Source organism: Narcine bancroftii, chromosome 4 (genome assembly GCF_036971445.1).
Source record: "Narcine bancroftii isolate sNarBan1 chromosome 4, sNarBan1.hap1, whole genome shotgun sequence".
Taxonomy (NCBI): domain Eukaryota; kingdom Metazoa; phylum Chordata; class Chondrichthyes; order Torpediniformes; family Narcinidae; genus Narcine; species Narcine bancroftii.
The window spans coordinates 220,810,937-220,832,209 of NC_091472.1; the positions used below are offsets into that span (position 1 = coordinate 220,810,937).

At 39.1% G+C, this 21,273-nt stretch overlaps 1 protein-coding gene across 6 annotated transcripts in view; it reads left to right on the forward strand.

Annotated features, from left to right (window-relative positions):
• rbm44 (RNA binding motif protein 44) overlaps positions 1-21,273 on the forward strand; it is a 145,475-nt gene that overhangs the window by 97,828 nt on the left and 26,374 nt on the right. For all 6 annotated transcript variants that reach the window (XM_069933981.1, XM_069933983.1, XM_069933984.1 and 3 more), the window contains 4 exons: positions 14,068-14,131; positions 18,256-18,396; positions 19,222-19,307; positions 19,520-19,593. In XM_069933981.1, the coding sequence (XP_069790082.1) occupies positions 14,068-14,131; positions 18,256-18,396; positions 19,222-19,307; positions 19,520-19,593 (365 nt within the window). The remainder of the gene's footprint in view (positions 1-14,067; positions 14,132-18,255; positions 18,397-19,221; positions 19,308-19,519; positions 19,594-21,273) is intronic.

Genomic DNA, 21,273 nt, shown 5'->3' on the forward strand with positions numbered 1-21,273 from the left:
TGTCCTAGATGTGGAGAAGGCTGTTCGACCGGCCAGCCACTAAGCCCTGTGGTTTCCCAGAAACAAGCATGGCTGGAGACACCTGCGTGCAAACGTGCCCCAATGCTGTTAGAAACGCCATTTGGGATTGGGCCTTACTGTTCTCTGGTGGGGCAGACCCTGCTCACATGGCGGGCTAGATTTTGGAATTGTCTTCGGTGGCAGCCATGTAACGTGGTTGACCTTGTCTGTGGCTTAATGCTTGGAACTGTAGAGCACGTCTGCTTGCACTATAACTCACCCAGCAGCAGGCTGATGACTTCGGACATCTGGTCAAAAAACGCCTGCTCGAACATGAGGCAAGGCTTGTGCCCTTCAGCCAGTGCGAGCATCTCATCCATGAGGGGAGAGGGGATCCTATTGCCTAGGCCGTCCAAGTGAAGGAGCCTGGTGGCCCTCTTGTGCCATGAAAGGCCGTACGTACTGATGATGAGGTTTTTAAGAGCCATGTATTTACCTTCCTCTGGTGGCCCCTGGATGAAGTCATCAACTCGCAAGGCAGTTTCCTGGTTGAGCGAACTGACGACGTAGAAGTATCTCGTCGAATCAGAGAAATGCTTATTCCTCAAAACATCTGAGGACCCTATTATTCATTGTGTATGTCCTCGCTTTATAAGATAAAGTTCATCAAATGGCACTTAACAGGATTATATTCTATCTGCCATTGCTCTGACATCTTTTGAATTGATCGGTTATCCTGTAGTCTAATCTATTCTCCTCAATCATCAACACTACTTTTTTTGTGCCATATGCTAACTTTCTGATTATTTCCCCTACAATCAAATTCAATTAATATTTGTAGCAATAAGGGTCTCAACATCAAACTATAAAGTACATCACTGGTTACAAGCTTCCAATCACACAACCAGTCCTTCACCATTGCTCTTTGCTCTTACTATCAAGCCAATTTCAGATCTAAATTTGCAAATCATCTTGAATTTCTTCCTCTAACCTTTTAGACCATTTTCCCATGTGAGATTTGCCAATGGCCTAACTGAAGTTGAAGTAGACTACTATAACCTCATCAATACAAGTTGACACCTCTTAGAAAAATTTAATTATAATTAATTCTCTATCCTGATACATAAGCACCTGACCAAAACAGATCGAGGTAATTGACCAGATAGAAGTTCTCTTCTAAGTGCTCTGTGGGCTCTATCCAGTTCCATTCCATTCAGAAACAGTTCTGCTCCTAAGACATCAGGTATCCATTTTTGAAAAAATTTGACTGATTCAGAGCCTTCAAAATCTTCTGGTAAACCCACTATTTTCACATTATTCCTCCAGTTCTGATTCTCCAATGAATCGATTTTCTTCAGTAAATCACTTTTCTCTATCCTCCATCCAGTAAAAGAATCATCAAAAGTATTCAACTTTTGTTGACACTGATCAATATCACAAACAGAATCCTCCAGCTTATCTTCCATCTTCTTAATCTTGTACTTTATCTACAACTTTTGCATAATTTGCAACATCAGCTTTAATAGTTGAAATATCTTCCATCACATTTGAAAGCTTATTATTAACAGATGTAAAGCCCAAAGAAATATGCTATGACATTGCTTGGAATTGTTGCTCAAAATAGTCTATATTTAGATAAATGCCTTCCCTGAGCTGCAACAGGGTTTCCTTGTATTTCTTCTTGTTCACTAAATTATAATTCTTCTGAACTTGATTCTTGAAATTTTTCTGCTGCTCCTGCTCCTCCCACTTCTTCTGGTCCACCACCATTACTTTTTTACTTCTTCCCCACCCCGGGACTGATCCTCCACTGATCCAGAATTGCTGGACCAGCAAGCACCAGCCAAAAATACTAGGAATAGTGCATATGCGCACAGAAGTGCGCATACGCAAAGACTCTTTTGTTTCTGCAGAAGAACATCGCTTCATATCGTCACCATCTTGTCCGGTGCTCCACAGCCCAGGTGCCGGCATTATCCTTGGAGTAGCCGGCTGTCGTTGCTGGGAGGTGAGCAGGAACATTACCTGAGTCGACTGGATCCAGCCCCAAGCTGGGCCGAGTCTCTTCCAACCTCACCGATTGCTTCAAAATTGGGTTTTTTTTCATAGTTTGAGCTCTAGTTAATTTTTCATAATTATTTCCATCTATTCCAGTTGTACACTTATATATATATATATATATATATATATAGTACATTTATATATTTAAAAGGGCATTTATAAACTGGTTTTTATTACAAATTCATTGGGAGAGATGACTACCCACATCTCTCTCCTACGGCATCACGCATTGCCCCCCCCCCTCCCCGACTGGTCATGTACAACCAGATGACATAGCGTTTCTCCAGACTACAGTGCCTACACACACACACACACACACACACACACACACACAATACTTAGCACATAATCATGTGTATGCATCAAGATGTAATTTAAAATATACCAGTAAATATTCTGGAATTATTTACTCAGTTACAGGATACTGTTTGTCAATCTCACAGCCTGCAGGAAGAAGCTCTTTCCCAACCTGGCAGTCCTGATTTCAATGCATCTTCTTCCTCATGGCAGTAGATCCAACATGCTGTGTGCCGAATAGAAAGGGTCCTCAATAATTCTTTAAGCCCTTTTTAAGCAAAGTTCCCATTGAATGTCATCATTACAGGAAAGGGAGATCCTCGTGATCTTCTCAGCTGTTTTGATAACCATTTGTATCCGTCCAGTGCTTTGCAGCTACCATGCCACACTATGAAGACCCAGACAGGACACTCTCATTTGCACTCCTGTGAAATGTTGTCAAGATAGGGGCTGGTAACGTTCCCCTCCTTAACCTCCTTAGGAAGTGTAGGCACAGCTGCACCTTCCTGACAAATGAGGTGTTGCAAATTCAGGATAAGTTGTCGGTTATATGCACATTAAGGAACTTTATGCTTTTCACAACAGAACCACTGATGTGTCATGGAGAGTGGTTGACCGTCTGTCAAGAATGCAACAATATCCTCTGTTGTTGACTGAGATATTCATCTTTAAACCAGCCAGGAATTTATCATTCATTTTTAGTGATAATTTCCCTCCACTTCCTCCGTCCCCCAAATTCTCCAGCTACAATGCCCTTCTCCTTGGTGAATACACATGGGAGGTGTTCCCTTAAGACCTCAGCTATGTCCTGTGTTTATTCATTTGTTCCCTGAGGGGCCCTACTCTTTCTTTAGGTACCCTTTGCCCAAAATATATTTATAAAATGCTTTGGAATCTTACTTAATCTTGTCTGTCGGTGATTGTCATATTCCCCTTTTGTCTCCCTAATTTTTTAAAGTACGACCTCCACCCACTAAATAACTGCTCCGAGGTACATTTATATTTGTAGTGGACTTCAACCAAACAATGCTGTGTTCGACACAAAATCCCACCATCATCTCCAGGCCCACCAGAAGTTCCAACAACCTTGACTACTGCTATAACTGTTAAAAAAACAATCAACCGTTCCATCTCTCATCCACAGGATGACATCAGATCATCAAACTCTGTTGATGCTATGTCCACACAGCAGAAACTAAGGAGGGAGACTCTGCTGGTAAGCCATGTAACTGTGGCCAAGGAAACTGCTTCATCAGTAGACTGGTCAATGTTCAGGGATTCAGTGTACAACCTTGCCGTCACCACCTTCATCAGTAACTGCACAGAAGACTGCATTATCAAGACAATAAAGGTGTTCCCCAATCAGAAACCCCAGATAAACTGTGAAGTCATCTTGCTGCTGAACGCCAGGTTAGAGGTATGCAGGTCAAGAGGCCGGACCCACTACAAAAATCCAAGTATAATCTCCGTAAGGCCATTGAGGAAGTCAAGAGACAGTACACCACCAACTTGATACCAAGAGAACACAGCGACTATGACAGGACCTGTACGGCATCCCAGAGTACAAAGCCATGCTGGGCATTGTAGCCCATAATAGCCTCATAATCCTCAATAATTATGTACTATGCGTGCCTCAAACAGGGTAAAAATAGTGAAGTGACATCAATATGAACTACTGCGAGCACTGTTGTACACATGGTCACTGCTGCTGATGTTAGGATGATCTTGAACCCACAGAAAGCAACTGGACCAGACTGAGTCCCAGGTCATGTTCCAACCACCTGCATGGATTGACTGAGGGATATAAGTAGATATCCTTAACCTGTCTCTGCAAAAGACCACTGTTCCCACTTGAGAAGGTCACCATCATTGTAAAAGACTGCAGGTAGGATAACAGATTAAATGGCTACCAACTCATGTCTCTGACGTCCACCATCATGAAGGGTTTTGAGAGTCATGGCTCACATCAACTTTAGCCAACCAGCCAGCCTTCGCTCACTTCAATTTGCCTATTTTCCAAACAGATTCATAGTAAATGTCTTCTCCCTGGCTCTCCACTCGGACCTGGAACACCTATGTTAGACTATAGTTAATAAACTTCTTTTCTTCTTCTTCTTTGGCTTGGCTTCGCGGACGAAGATTTATGGAGGGGTATGTCCACGTCTGCTACAGGCTCGTTGGTGGCTGACAAGTCCGATGCGGGACAGGCAGGCACAGTTGCAGCGGTTGCAAGGGAAAATTGGTGGGTTGGGGTTGGGTGTTGGGTTTTTCCTCCTTTGTCTTTTGTCAGTGAGGTGGGCTCTGCGGTCTTCTTCAAAGGAGGTTGCTGCCTGCCGAACTGGAGGCGATATCAGCCCACTGGCGGTGGTCAATGTGGCAGGCACCAAGAGATTTCTTTAAGCAGTCCTTGTACCTCTTCTTTGGTGCACCTCTGTCTCGGTGGCCAGTGGAGAGTTCGCCATATAACACGATCTTGGGAAGGCGATGGTCCTCCATTCTGGAGACGTGACCCACCCAGCGCAGTTGAGTCTTCAGCAGCATGGATTCGATGCTTGCGGACTCTGCCAGCTTGTTGTTGGTGATGAAGTCATTCCAATGAATGTTGAGGATGGAGCGGAGACAGCACTAATGGAAGCGTTCTAGGAACCATAGGTGATGCCGGTAGAGGACCCATGATTCGGTGCAGAACAGGAGCGTGGGTATGACAACGGCTCTGTACACGCTGATCTTTGTGTGTTTCTTCAGGTGATTGTTTTTCCAGACTCTTTTGTGTAGTCTTCTAAAGGCGCTATTTGCCTTGACGAGTCTGTTGTCTATTTCTTTGTCGATCCTTGCATCAGATGAAATGGTGCAGCCAAGGTAGGTAAACTGGTTGACCGTTTTGAGTTCTGTGTGCCCGATGGAGATGTGGGGGGGCTGGTGGTCATGGTGGGGAGCTGGCTGATGGAGGACCTCAGTTTTCTTCAGACTGGCTTCCAGGCCAAACATTTTGGCAGTTTCTGCAAAACAGGACGTCATGCGCTGGAGAGCTGGCTCTGAATGGGCAACTAAAGCGGCATCGTCTGCAAAGAGTAGTTCATGGACAAGTTGCTCTTGTGTCTTGGTGTGAGCTTGCAGGTGCCTCAGATTGAAGAGACTGCCATCCGTCCGGTCAATAAAGTACAGCTCTTCCTTCAGTGTCATAGTACCTGGAAAACATTCCCAAACTTCAGGATTTAAGCCTCAGCACGCCATCTACAACTAGATCCTTGACTTCCTCTCTAATATATTGCAGACAGTGAAAGTGGGTAACAACATCTCTCCCATGATCACAGTAAACACTGACATTCTTCATTGTTATGTACAAAAGACCTTATTCTACTCCCACAACTGGAGAGCCAAATACTATTCCAGCTCCATCTTCAAAGTCATCAATGACCCACAGTGGTGGGTTGGGTATCATGTGATGATGACAGAATATAGGAAGGAGATTAAGTCTAGTGGCAAAGTGCCAAAGTAATCTCTCTCAACATCAGGAAGATAATGAAGATTGTGGACTTCAGGAAGGGTACAGACAGCACACCCCTGTCCACATCAATGGTGTAGAAGTTGAAAGAGTAGATAGCTTCAAATTAATACAAATAAACTTCCCCAATGCCCTGACCTGGGATAAGAATGTTGCTGCAATGGTCAAGAAAGCACATCTTTACTTTCTTTATATACTAAGAAGATTTGACATGTCCCCCTTGTTCTTCTACAACTTCTGCAGGTGTGGGAACTGCTCTGATCAAGATTGGGAAGAACTGTGCAATAAATGCAGCTCATAACAAATTTCCTTCCCCTTCATGAGCTCCATCTCCCATTGCTTAGGAAAGGCAGTTGACACATTAAAGGACCCATTGTGCCCAGATACACTCTCATCTCCCTCGTCTCATTGGGGAAAAGGCTTAAAAGAGTAAAAGCACTCGCTGAAAGACATAAAGATGGTTTTTATTTCCCCCACAGCCATCAGACTCATGAATGAACACCACCACAGTGCTATCATGCTCCCCTTGCTTGATACAAAATGTTCCCTTTTTCTTTTTTTTAAATTTTTTATTTTTCACACCATAAATCACATTAACCATGGTACACTTTTTCCTTTTCACACATATACAGTGACATTTTCTCCCCCCGCCCCCTCCCTCCTCCCAACCCATCCCCCCCACCCCCCCCCCCTCCCGTCCATTTAAGGTATACAATCTAGGATACATTAAACCAGTCAGACAATGTTGTCACTCAACAAAAATACACCAGAAATTCTACTGAGTCCATTCTTTTCATTTCCTTCTCCTTCCATCAACTTAGGTAATGATTGTCCCCGGTAGGTTTTCGCTATTGTATTTAATGTAAGGCTCCCATATTTGTTCGAATATTTCAATATTATTTCTTAAACTATATGTTATTTTTTCTAATGGAATACATTTATTCATTTCTATATGCCATTGTTGTATTTTCAAATTATCTTCCAATTTCCAGGTTGACATAATACATTTTTTTGCTACGGCTAGAGCTATCTTAACAAATCTTTTTTGTGCATCCTCCAAATCAATTCCAAATTCTTTGTTTTTTATGTAACTTAGGAGGAAGATCTCTGGATTCTTTGGTATATTGTTTTCTGTTATTTTATTTAATATCTGATTTAGATCTTCCCAAAATTTTTTTACTTTCTCACATGTCCAGATTGCATGAATTGTTGTTCCCATTTCTTTTTTACATCGAAAACATCTATCAGATACTGTTGGGTCCCATTTATTTAACTTTTGAGGTGTAATCTATAGCTTGTGTATCCAGTTATATTGTATCATAAGTAACCTCGTATTTATTGTATTTCTCATCGTTCCGGAGCATAAATTCTCCCATGTTTCCTATTTTATCGTTATATTTAAATCTTGTTCCCATTTTTGTTTAGTTTTACCATTTGTTTCCTCATTCTCCTTTTCTTGCAGTTTAATATACATATTTGTTATAAATCTTTTGATTATCATTGTATCTGTAATCACATATTCAAGGTTACTTGCCTCTGGCAAACTCAAACTGCTTCCTAATTTATCCTTCAAATAGGATCTCAATTGGTAATATGCCAGCGCTGTATCTTGAGTTATATTGTACTTATCTTTCATTTGTTCAAAGAATAAGAATCTATTTCCTGAAAAACAATTTTCTATTCTTTTAATCCCTTTTTTTCCCATTCTCTAAAGGAAAGGTTATCTATTGTAAAAGGGAGTAACTTGTTTTGCGTCAATATTAGTTTTGGTAATTGATAATTTGTTTTATTTCTTTCTACATGAATCTTCTTCCAAATATTGAGGAGATGATGTAATACTGGAGAACTTCTATGTTGTACCAAGTTTTCATCCCATTTATATAATATGTGTTCAGGTATCTTTTCCCCTATTTTATCTAATTCTAATCTCGTCCAATCTGGCTTTTCCCTTGCTTGATAAAAATCTGATAGGTATCTTAATTGTGCGGCTCTATAATAATTTTTAAAGTTTGGCAGTTGTAAGCCTCCTTGTTTATACCATTCTGTTAATTTATCTAGTGCTATCCTCGGTTTTCCCCCTCTCCATAAAAATTTCCTTATTATTTTCTTTAACTCCTTGAAGAATTTCTCCGTCAGTTGTATTGGCAATGCCTGAAATAAGTATAATATCCTTGGAAAAATGTTCATTTTAATACAGTTTATCCTTCCTATTAGTGTTAGTGGTAAATCTTTCCAATGCTCTAAATCGTCCTGTAATTTTTTCATTAGTGGATAATAATTGAGTTTATATAGTTGGCCGAGATTTTTTTTTATTTGTACACCTAGGTATCTTATTGCTTGCATTTGCCATCTAAATGGTGATTCCTTCTTAAATTTTGAGAAATCCGCATTATTCATAGGCATTGCTTCACTTTTATTTACATTTATCTTGTAACCCGACACTTTTCCATATTCCTTCAATTTCTTATATAATTCTTTTATTGATAGTTCTGGTTCTGTTAAGTACACTATAACATCATCCGCAAATAAACTGATTTTATATTCCTTCTCTTTTATTTTTATCCCTTTTATATTATTATCTATTCTTATCAATTCTGCTAGTGGTTCTATAGCTAACGCAAACAATAAAGGTGATAGTGGGCATCCCTGCCGTGTTGACCTGCTTAAGTTAAATTTCTTTGATACATGTCCATTTACTGTCACTTTCGCTAACGGTCCCTTATATAATGCTTTAATCCAATTAATATACTTCTCCGGTAAACTGAATTTTTGCAATACTTTGAACAAATAATTCCATTCTACTCTGTCAAAGGCCTTCTCTGCGTCTAAAGCAACTGCTACTGTAGGTGCTTTATTTCCTTCTACTGCATGAATTAAGTTAATAAATTTACAAATATTGTCTGTTGTGCGTCTTTTGTTGATAAATCCAGTTTGGTCTAAATTTACCATTTTCGGTACATTCTCTGCTAATCTGTTTGTTAATAGTTTAGCTATTATCTTATAATCTGTGTTAAGTAAAGATATTGGTCTATATGACGCTGGTGAGAGTGGATCTTTCCCTTGCTTTAGTATTACTGTAATTATTGCTGTTTTACATGAATCTGGTAAGCTTTGTGTTTCATCAATCTGGTTGATTACTTCCAGGAGGGGCAGAATTAATAAGTCTTTAAATGTTTTGTAGAATTCTATTGGGAATCCATCCTCTCCTGGTGTCTTATTATTTGGTAATTTTTTTATTATCTCTTCTATTTCTACTATTCCAAATGGCTCTGTTAATTTATTTTGTTCCTCTATTTGTAGTTTTGATAGTTCAATTTTAGTCAGAAAATCATCTATTTTCCCTTCTTTCCCTTCGTTTTCAGTTCGGTATAATTGTTCATAGAATTCTCTAAAGTTTTCCTTAATTCCTTTTGGATTATATGTAATTTATTTGTCTTTTTTCCTTGATGCCAAAACCATTTTCTTAGCTTGTTCTGTCTTAAGCTGCCATGCTAGGATTTTGTGCGTTTTTTCACCTAGTTCATAATATTTCTGTTTTGTCTTCATTATATTCTTCTCCACCTTATATGTTTGTAGTGTTTCATATTTTATTTTTTTATCCGCCAATTCTCTTTTAGTTGTATCTTCCTTCATTGCTAATTCTTTTTCTATATTTACTATTTCCCTTTCCAACTGCTCTGTTTCCTGATTATAGTCCTTCTTCATCTTGGTTACATAACTTATTATTTGCCCTCTAATGAATGCTTTCATTGCATCCCATAGTATAAACTTATCTTCCACTGATTCCGTATTTATTTCAAAATACATTTTTATTTGTTTTTCAATAAATTCTCTAAAATCCTGCCTTTTAAGTAACATGGGGTTTAATCTCCATCTATACATTCTTGGAGGGATGTCCTCTAGCTTTACTGTCAATATTAAGGGTGAATGGTTCGATAGTATTCTAGTTTTATATTCTGTTTTTCTTACTCTATCTTGCATACTAGCTGATAACAAGAATAGGTCTATTCTTGAGTATGTTTTATGTCTAGCCGAGTAATATGAATATTCCTTTTCTTTTGGGTGTTGTTTCCTCCATATATCCAAAAGTTGCATTTCTTCCATTGATTTAATTATAAATTTGGTTACTTTGTTCTTTCTGTTAATTTTTTTCCCAGTTTTATCCATATTTGAATCCAAATTCAGGTTGAAATCCCCTCCTATTAATATGTTCCCTTGCGTATCTGCTACCTTCAAAAAGATATCTTGCATAAACTTTTGATCTTCTTCGTTAGGTGAATATACATTGAGTAGATTCCAAAACTCCGAATATATCTGACATTTTATCATTACATATCTCCCTGCTGGATCTATTATTTGCTCTTCTATTTTAAATGGCACATTTTTACTAATTAATATAGCTACTCCTCTTGCTTTTGAATTATACGATGCTGCTGTTACGTGTCCTACCCAATCTCTCTTTAATTTCTTGTGCTCCAATTCAGTTAAGTGTGTTTCTTGCACAAATGCTATATCAATTTTTTTCTTTTTTCAGTAAATTTAGCAGTTTCTTCCTTTTAATTTGGTTACGTATTCCATTAATATTTAAAGTCATATAGTTCAACGTAGCCATTTTATACTTTGTTTATCTTCCCTTTCCGTTTCTCCATCATTACCTTTCCTCCTTATCCATTTCTGTTTTCTTGTTTTAAACCCTTTATAAGACAACATTCCTAAAACATCAAACATTTTCCTTATTCTCCTATTTAAAACTTCTTTAGCCCCAATCTCCCCTTCCCCTCCTGAGTTGTCCTTTATCCCTTGTCGGACAACCACATCTCCCCTGTCCATTTGGATTTGCGAATTCACTCGCAAGCGTCAGCTGATTTTGCAGTGACCGCAACTCCTCCCCACCCAGCCCCCCCAGAAAAGATTTCACTTTTCATATGTAACAAAGGTCACTCTTTTAGTTCCCTCCTTATTCCCTCTATTCCATTTCCTTCCCTTATTAATTCTTGTCTATACTATCTATATTTTCCTCTAAATACGGATACATTCATGTATGCACATTATACATATACACACATATACCTCTTTACCCACATACATATAAATCGTGGTCATTTTTACTCTTATTACATGTCTTCATCTCTCTGGTTGTTTTGTAGTTGTTCTGAAAATTTCCTTACTTCCTCTGGATCCGAGAATAGTTTTTTTTTCCCCATAAGATCGTTTTCGATGTATTGAACTCCTTTCTCTTCTTCAGGAATTCAAAACTTATGTGCCTTTTTAGTTCTCAGTCTTTTGTACTCTCATTACACGTCTTCATCCCTCAGTCTATTTTGTAATTGTTCTGCAAATTTTCGTGCTTCTTCTGGATCTGAGAATAGTCTGTTTTGTTGTCCTGGAATAAATATTTTCAATACCGCTGGATGCTTTAGTATAAATTTATACCCTTTCTTCCATAAAATCGCCTTTGCTGTATTGAACTCCTTTCTCTTCTTCAGGAGTTCAAAACTTATATCTGGATAAATGAAGATTTTTTCCCCTTTGTACTCCAGTGGCTTGTTGCCCTCTCTTACTTTTTCCATTGTCTTCTCCAGTACCTTTTCTCTTGTAGTATATCTTAGGAATTTTACTAAAATAGATCTTGGCTTTTGTTGTGGTTGTGGTTTAAAGGCCAATGCTCTATGTGCCCTTTCTATTTCCATTTCTTGCTGTAGTTCTGGACATCCTAGGATCCTGGGGATCCAATCTTTTATAAACTCTCTCATATTCTTGCCTTCTTCATCTTCTTTAAGGCCCACTATCTTTGTTATTTCTTCTGTTATAATTTTCCATTATATCTATTTTCTGAGCTAACAGTTCTTGTGTCTCTATAACTTTTTTATTAGATTCCTCTCATTTCTTTTTTAAGTCCTCTACCTCCATTTCTACTGCTACTGCCCGCTCTTCCATCTTGTCCATTTTCTTTCCCATTTCTGTTAAGGTCATATCTATTTTATTCATTTTCTCTTCTGTGATGTTTATTCTTCTTCTTAAATCATTAAATTCCTGCGTTTGCCATTCTTTAAATGACTCCATGTATTCTTTAATAAGAGAAAGTATATCCTTTATCTTGCCTTTCCCTTCTTCTTCTATTTCACTGTACTCTTCCTCTTCTTCTTCCTCTGGGTTGGCCATCTGTTGTTTCTTTGTTGCCCTTTTCTTCTCTTCTTTCTTGTTTTCGTTGTCTTCTGTGTTCTCCTCTTGCTGCAGGTGTTCTGCAGCTGTCATTGCCGGCTGTGGAGATCGACTCCCCAGCTGGTCACCCCTCCCGTTGGTGTGTTTTTTTTCATGCGCACCGCGCACTTTTACTCGGCTCATCGAGCCATTTTTGTAGTCCACTTTCTACCGACCTGAGGGAGCGGGTTTCTCTCTCCACCGCGGGCCTCTTCGAACAGGTAAGGCCTTCTCCTTCTTCTTCCGTTGTCTTCTCTTCCTCTCTTCTTACCGTTGATTTCGATTTTTCTTTTTGCGTCACCATCTTCTTTCCACCTTTATACTCACTTTTCTTTAATTTTTATTTCTGTGCGTGTTTTCCTTTGTTTTTTCCGACTTTTCTGGAGAGGGCTGGAGTTCACCGTCCGGCCACTACTCCATCACGTGACTCCCTCAAAATGTTCCCTTTTTCAATGTAAATCTAAACTTCAAATTTTATTCTTGTATTTTATGTCTTAAAGCTAACTGATTTAACTGTTTGTCTAAGAAGCCTCTCACTGTTCAAGGTATAATATGATGAACAGTTTGCAGATTTTTTTTTCATATGGTCCTTGATATCCTTTAAACCTCATGGGAATAACTTGGCCCTGAATCCTGATCATTTCACCTTTGGTTGAATTTTACCTCTCTACTCCTCTATCTCATGATGAGTGGAGGTCTGCAGTGACACTTAGCAAAGTGCTCTTTTTGTTCTGGTTCTACTAATATTGCCCTATTTGAGGAGCCTTCTAGAATATCCTCCCTCATTGCTATAGTAATTGACTCTATAATCGGTGTTGCAACACTGGCGTTTTTACATCTCCCTCTATCCCAGTGGGAATGCTATACTTTTGAATTCTGGGTTGACCAAATCTTCCCTTCTATGTGATCGTAGCAATATCATATTTCTATGTATTAATCAACACTCTTTAAGTTCATCTGCCTTATTAGTCAGAGTGCTCATATTGGCGAAACCAAGCACCAATTTGATGAATGATTTGTACAGTAGGGCCAACCCTCAATTTTAATTTACTTGCCACTTTAAATCTCTGTCCTGCTCCTGCTCTGACCAGTCAGTCTTTGACAACCTGCATAGTTATAATGTGACTCAGCAGGAGTTTGAACAGGGCTTTGCCTTCTCTCTGGGCACATTATGTCCTTTCAGGCTAAATACTGAATTCAACCACTTCAGGTACTTGATTTTTTTTGTATCAGAACAGGCAGCTCTGTTATAGGTCATTGATCTATAATATTGGCTCCATTTGCTCTTTCCATAGGCAAGGTCTGACCTGCTGTGCATTTCCTGCAGATCACTTAGCTTTCACATTCCTGTCTCTTTAACTTCCATTAACCTACTGTCATCCCCATCGAAAGAACCTAAGACTTGTTAATCCAAACCAAGGCTTTTATTAACTAAAAGACTGGAGCATATCCCAAGTAGGTCGACCAGTCCAGAATGACCTGGTCTGGCTAGGAGCAATCCTTTAAGACCTGCCAGTAGGTGTGGCTACACTCTCAGCCAATCACAGTCATCCTACACTACCATATGTACATATACACATTGGTGATAGAATCTGTACTATCACACCTACCAATCAGATAAATTCATCAATTTATCTCCATTGGAACCCTGACATCATCGTATTAGAGATTATCCCTTCATCCTTTCTGCAACTTGAAAACCTTCTCTCCCAATCCTAATGAAGGACTGAGAACCTGAAGCATTAACTCTGTTTCAATTGCCACAGGTGCTTCTTGGCCTGTTGTTTCCAGTATTGTGTTTTATTTTGTGTTTCCAACCACTACAGATTTTATTTTCATTGACTACAATTGACCTTGTGTGATTAGATTTCAAACTTTATCCAACAAATTTGTTTAATAAAGAAGATTTGGGTAAAGGTTCTGTGCTTGCAAAAGTACTTTTTTCCTGTAATATTCCATCTTGGAAACTATTTTTTTAATAGAAAGCTTGTGTTGTATTTCAGCTACACAGTGATCAACATGTCCCAGATGAAGCAGACAGTGTATGTGAAAACATTGTAAACCAAGGTGAGAAGCTTTATTTTTCATTAATATGTATAAATAATATACTTAACTCTGAAATGTAAACATGTAATTCTAGAAACATATAGCACAGAAACGAGTCCTATCAGCATACCATGTGCTTGCCAACCATAATACCTAATTATGCTAATCCCATATGCCCGCTTTAGACCTGTATCCCTTTACAGACTTCCTATCCAAACACCTTTTAAACATAGTTGTATTTGCTTTCACCATCTGTGTGATTTTTATTTCATCCTCTCTCGCCTTAAACATATGCCCTTTAGTTCTAAACTGCACTACTTTTGGGGAAAAATATTCTATTCTATCTATGCCTTTATCATTTTATAAGCCTCGAGGTCACCATTCAACATCCTATATTCTATATTCCAGTAAGAATGCACTCAGCCTGTCCAATCTCTTTATAACTAAAGACCTCCTCCATTCTAGGCAGTGTCCTGGTGCCTCGCATTTTCACTTTATTACTATCCTGTCCTTGCAGTTTGGTGACCAGAGCTGCACACTAAAGCGCAACTGCAGTGTGATGAAGGCAAGTGTACCAAATATCTTTTCAATGCCTTGTCCATATGTTTCACCATTATCTGCAAGCTATGGACTTGCACCACAAAGTCTCTCTGTGTGTGAACATTCCTCTGGTCCCTACCACAATTTGTCCCCATAAAGAGCATTCATTAGTTCATACTTATCTGGATTAAATTCTATCTGTACCTCTCTGTTCAGCTTCCTGTTGATCCATATTCTGCTGTATCCTGAGACAACCTTCATTATCTGTCATTTATATACAAGTAATATGTTACAAACAATAAAGGCCCTAACATGGATACCATTTATACACCACTTGTAAATTTCAATTCATAAAAATACCCTTCCACTTCTCGCCTCTGCCTCCTCACCAAGCCAATCTTGGATCCAGTTTGCCAACATGCCTCAGACCCCTTGTGCCTTAACCTTCTGGATCAGCCTACACAAGTTGGGACATTGAAAGGACTATTTGAGTCAAATTAAGAGGCAATTAATGTCACAAATACCCATCACCAAGTCCCTCACAGGAGTTCACCATAGACCAGAGGGTTAACCGGAGAACCTTGATCCACACTAACAAAAGCACAGATAAAAGAATAGGCACTCTGTAATAAATGACTTGCCTTCACTTCCCAAAGACTTTTCATCATGTATTACTAAAAAACTTGTTGTTAGGGAACACATCTCACCTGCCTGATGAATGCAGCTCCAGCATCACTGGGGGGATAAAACAGTGGTAAACAATACAAATTCAGAATATCATTCAGAGACATTTCCACCTATCATTCCCCCCCCCCCCACCCACCACAAGACACATCAACCCCTTTCCACCTTCCAGAGATCGCTCTTTCAATAATTCCCTAGTCCACCCATCCTACTCCATCCACCTCTCTGTTGCCCCCAGTACTTGCCCTTGCAACCACAGAAAGTGTAACACTTGCTCTTCCCTGACTACAATCCAGGGTTCTAAGCTGCCCCTTCCCCTGTGAACCGATGGGCCTCTCCCCCCGGCAGGACTTGGGGATTGTTTAGCAGAGCATCTGCACTGTGCATTGACCATCCTGAACTCCCAGTTCCATCCAATTTCAACTTATTTTTCCATTCCCTGTCTTTGCTGGGTCCCTTGGACTGGATGAAATGTGCTCTCAAATTCTGAAGGAAGTTGCTGCAAAGATTGTGGAAGCATTGGTAATGATCTTCCAGGAATCAATGTATTCTGGCTTGGTTCTAGAGGACTGGAGAATAGCGACTGTCACTCCTCTGTTTAAGACTGGAAGATGACAGCAGAAAGGAATCTATAGACCTAATGTCAGAGGTTGGAAAAATGTTGAAATCATTTGTCAAAGATGAGGATGCAGAATACCTCATCACAATAGGTCCTTCAAGGAAAATCATGCCTGACAAACCTACAATTTTTTGAGGAGTTAACAAACAGGATAGACAGGAGAGAGGCAGTGGATTTTGTGTACTTGGAGTTTCAAAACGCCTGATAAGATGCCACATCTGAGACTGATTAACAAGATGTGAGCTCATGGAATTACAGGAGGAATACTAGCACGGTAGAATACTGTAAAATAGGCAGGAAACAAAGTTGGAATAAGGGGATCCTATTTGCATTGGTTGCCGGTTCTAGGGTGTTCCGCAGGCGTCAGTGTTGGACCTGTTTCTTTTTACTTTGTTCTTAAATGCTTTGGATAAGGGAATAGATAGCTTTGTGGCTAAATTTGCAGATAACATCAAAATAGATGGTAGAGCTGCTGGTGTTGAAGACACAAAAAGGCTGCAGAGACTTGGAAGGATTAGGAGAATGAGCAAGATGGCAGATGAATTTCAATTTTGGGAAGTGCAAGAAATAGACGGGCCGACTATTATTTAGATGGGAACAAAATTCAAAGGAGCAAAGGGACTTGAGAGCCCTCATGCAGGAAACTCTAAAGGTTAACTTCCAGGTTGAGTTGGCAGTGAAGAAAGCAAATGTTTGCAATCATTTCTAGAGGAATAGCATACAAGAGCAGGGTCACAATGATGAGACTCTATAGGCGGTGGTGAAACCTCACTTGGAGTACTGTGTACTGTTTTGGGTCCCTTATTTGGGAAAGGATGTGCTAGCATTGGAAAAGGTTCAAAGTGCAGCAGCTCACTGGAGGCTTAATTGAATTAGCTTGGGAGGTTCCGAGTGACCGTGACATCACAATGTGAGAACGACATTGGAACACGTGGGGTTTTAAAAGCTGCGAGTGACTGAGTAAATGACTTTTATTGAACTTCAACTCAACTATGTCTGATCATTTTCTCGTTCTTCATTTCGCACTGCAAAACAGTTGCTACATTGGTGACCCTGATGGATCCAAATTAATTTTGGACCCAATATGGACAATACAGTGGTTTCATTCAAACTGCCTGTCTTTTTGACTACTCAATTTGAAGTTTGGTTCGGGCACCCTGAGGCACAGTCCCACATTCACAAGATAGAAGTGGACTCCATTAGTACTTTCATGTGGTAAGCGCCCTCAACCAGGACGTGGCTGGTTGAGTAGTGGATTTTCTTCAGGGCCCACCAGCTCTTGGCAAAGTATGAAGCCCTAAAAGCCCTCCTTCTCTGGATTTACAGTCTATCACGGCGCAAGTGAGCTGCACAGCTCCTCTATATCCATGGCCTGAGGACCGCGCCCCTTCAGAATTGATGAACAACATGTTGGCACTGGCAGATGGTCATAGGCCTTGCTTGCTCTTTGAGCAGTTGTTTTTAGAGCAGATGCCAGAAGAAATCCACCTCATGTTGGCCACCCATGCAGATATTCTGTCGTGCATGAAACAACAAGTCCCACAGAAATTAGTGCAGCATCATACCCAAAGGTCCAGGTGCCACGAGTACTGGTGACGAGGGTGCACATTCCTCTGGACAAGCATGACTCCATGACAATGGTTACAGCGGCTAGTCTACTCTACATCTGGGACAAACTCTCCCAGCGCATATTTCTAGTCAATATGTGTGCGGAGGTTCCTAACCTTCCTCTTCAGGCTTTGGCACCAGTACCAGGAGTACAGGTCTGGCGCTCACTGTGGTAAATAACATTGGATTCATACTTGGGGCACATGGACTCTACCCCCAAAATTCAGCGACAGTAAGTTCACATGGAAATTCATTCTTGCTGCTGTGCCCTGGCCCTTGCTGGGTGCTGACTTCCTCAGAGCCCAGTCACTGATAGTGGACTTAAAAGGGCGCTGGTTGGTTAACACAATGTTCCAGACTTTCCACCTTGGATAAGCCAGACGACCACCGCCAACCAGAGAGGCACCAATCTATCACAACTCTCTGCCTTCTCTCAGTAAACCAGTCCTTTATCCATGCTAATACATCACCCCTAACTCTATGCATGCTTCTCTTTTGATTGTCTTTTATATGACAACTTATCAACTGTATTCTGAAAATCTGTATACATCCACCTGTTCCCTTCTATCCACTGTGCTTGTTACATCCTCAAAGAACTAATAAATATATCAAACACAACCTGCTCTTCCTTAATCCACGCCCTTTCCTCTTTCCTGAGTCTTAAACATGTTTGCTGTCTCTTCTGCACCCACAGGCAAGGATCTGGAGGTTACTGATGACTGGTTTGATGCAGAAGAGAATTTCACTTCCTCTGGTAGCTCTGACACCATGGAAGGAAAGTTGAATAATCAAGGTGAAGCTGAACATCCAATGGATGAACGAAGAAGCAATGAATGTAAGAAAATAAGTCATCATCAAAATAATGTGTCAGAATTTAGAGATGTTATACTCAGATTTGTAAACTAGATAAAATATTTTTAGAAGTCACATCTGCCCCCAATGAATTGTCACTGCTTAATAGTCATTTAGTACTATTAGTCCAGAATTTTCTCACAAAGATACTCTTGTTAAGGTTAGAATTGATAAGATTGTGCATAACAGGAGGGAAAAGATATCATTAAAGCTTGGCTTGTAATTTGAATTGCAAAGCAAATACTTGAATGTCGCTCGAAGCAAGTAAACCATGATATTGATTTCATTGACATAAACTACTTAAAGGTATTGTTTAGTTGCTTTAGTGCAATAATCCAGTTCAGCTGCTATATTTATTATTTTGTTTATTGTTTGTCATGTACTGTAACAAGGTGCAGGGGAAAGCTTGCAGTCCAGACAGGTGGTGCAACAGTAAAACAAAAGTGCAGTTAAAGACGGTGAAAGGACATCTTTTGCCAATGAGGAGTCCATTTAAGGGTTTCAGAGTAGACCAAGCTATCATTAACTTTACACATTTCTGGCAAAAACCCTTTATTCATTCTATTTGTTTTCACAATTATAACAGTATTATAGCCTGCTCTAAATGTTCCATGGTGACATGGCATGCTTAAAAGATATCAGTTAAATGGACACAGCATTCTTCACAGTCACTCTTGTAACCCTGGAAAGCATTGGAGTTTTCCTGCCTTCTAGTTGATGCAAGTCAAACCATTTTCTACAGTGATTAGTAGGTTGTTAGTCTTGTCTGTATGTCATTGATAATAATTGGTCTCACATTCACTTGTAGCTGATTGCATTGGTAACTTTGTGGAAAAGGAGAGCGCTCAAACAAATTACATTTACGTAGATGGATTGCCCAGAACAGTAACAGAGGTACTGGATGTTTTAAATTCAATTTTAAGTAGTCACATCAAAGTACTCTGTACTTTTTAATCAAAGATATTAATCTATTTAACAAGTGGTTGCTTTACAGTAAGAATCTGATAAGAGTTTATAGGGCACTGCTCAATTGCATTGTGGACCATAGTTTGTTTTATATGCAATCATATTTATATAACAATTAATTTTCCTTCCACCTTTTCTAGATGGAATTAGCAAGGCTTTTCCAGAAGTACCAGGTGTTAGGAATTTGGCTTTGCAACTTGTACAGTGATTGCAGGTACTGTAATTGCTTTAGCAGTTAGGATGTTGTTTGAGGTTGGAAATGAATTGGGAAGAATGTTTGAACAGTACAATTGATGCTGAATCAGACCTGTATTGAATTGATGACAAGTGAAGTTCCTACGCATTGGGTTCTCCAAAATTCAGGTCAGCCATTCTTTGGGATTTATTTTGTGTGAATTATGTTGTTCATTGTGTCTGTAACAGTGATAACCCATCATCAATATAACTGACTATTTATCTTCTTAATTCTTGTGGGTCTTTGCTAATTGTATGCATTTGCCTACCTTTTAAAAAATACCTATAAATTTTTCACGAAATGTTTTGTGACATCAAACATCATAAAAACTACTATTTAAATACCACCTTTTTTAAAAAATAGCATTAACCTAAAAATAAATTGCAGAGTTATTCTATAATTTTGCCTGCAAAGCAGATTAACACTTTTATACAGATGCTTTTTTCCTTTACAAGCCAATCCAAGTTACTTTATTATTGTAGAAAGCTGTACCGCAGGTTTGTAATTTTCCGGAATTCTTGAGAAATCAAAAACAAAATTTCAAAACGTTAGGGCTTGTTGGTAGTAATTTAACACTTTACAGTTTAAAGACCGAGAAATTATTATTCAACCTAACTTACTCCCTTTTGTGATCTTACCTACAACATTTTATCAATGACTTGTATTTTGACTATCTCAAATGATATTTCTATTAACCTTGCTTGGCATATTACTCAAAATTATCTCATTTGAGTGAAGAATTCTATTTCTAATTTTAGTTTTTAATTTTGATTTTCATCATTTTCAGTTGTATTTGATCTATTCTGCTGTGCAATTTTGACCTAACTAATTTACTTAATCTGCACTCCATAAATGATACAAAACACGAGAGAGGTCCTCCCTCTATCAACTTCATAATTGTACTGTTAATATGGATATACATTCCAGGATGCTTCCGATAAGCAAAATCAGAAGGATGGCACGGTTAAAGTAGCGGTTAGTGCAACGCTATTACAGTGACATTGACCCGAGTTCGAATCCGGTGCTGTCTGTGGCAAGTTTGTACATTCTCTTTGTATCTGTGTGGGTTTCCTCCAGGATCCCCTGTTTCCTTCCACCCTTCAAAGCATTCGGCGGTTGTATGTTAATTGGAGTGTTTGGGTGGGATGGGCTTGTGGGTCGAGAGGGCCTGTTACCATGCTTTAAAAATCTGTCAAAATTAGACTTAAGAACTATCCTATTGCACTAGAGAGAACTTTTACTCTTGTTTTTTTTTCTCCATTTATTTTCTTTTAATTTTCTGTATATTTGTGATTTTCAAAGACTCATAAAATGTCAAACAAACAATACATTCCCTTTCAACATTCATATAACATACAGAGTCTATATTTATACCCCCCCCCCCCACCTCAATACAACTGAGAATATGGTCATATAAATAATACAGATATAAATACTGGTGGGGTCAAAGACCCCTACAGAAGCCTAGGAATAAACAACCAGGGTGACTAAATAACAAAAGGCAAGGAATAAAAACAGAACTAAAAACAAAACAAAAAAAATGTTGTCTGCATCATGTTATTTCCTTTTCATTAAGTAGTATTGCTCCTGTGTTTAGATCTTCTCGATATTTCTTAAAGCTGATCATTAAATTCACTATTCTAATAAGTCCAAGCAATG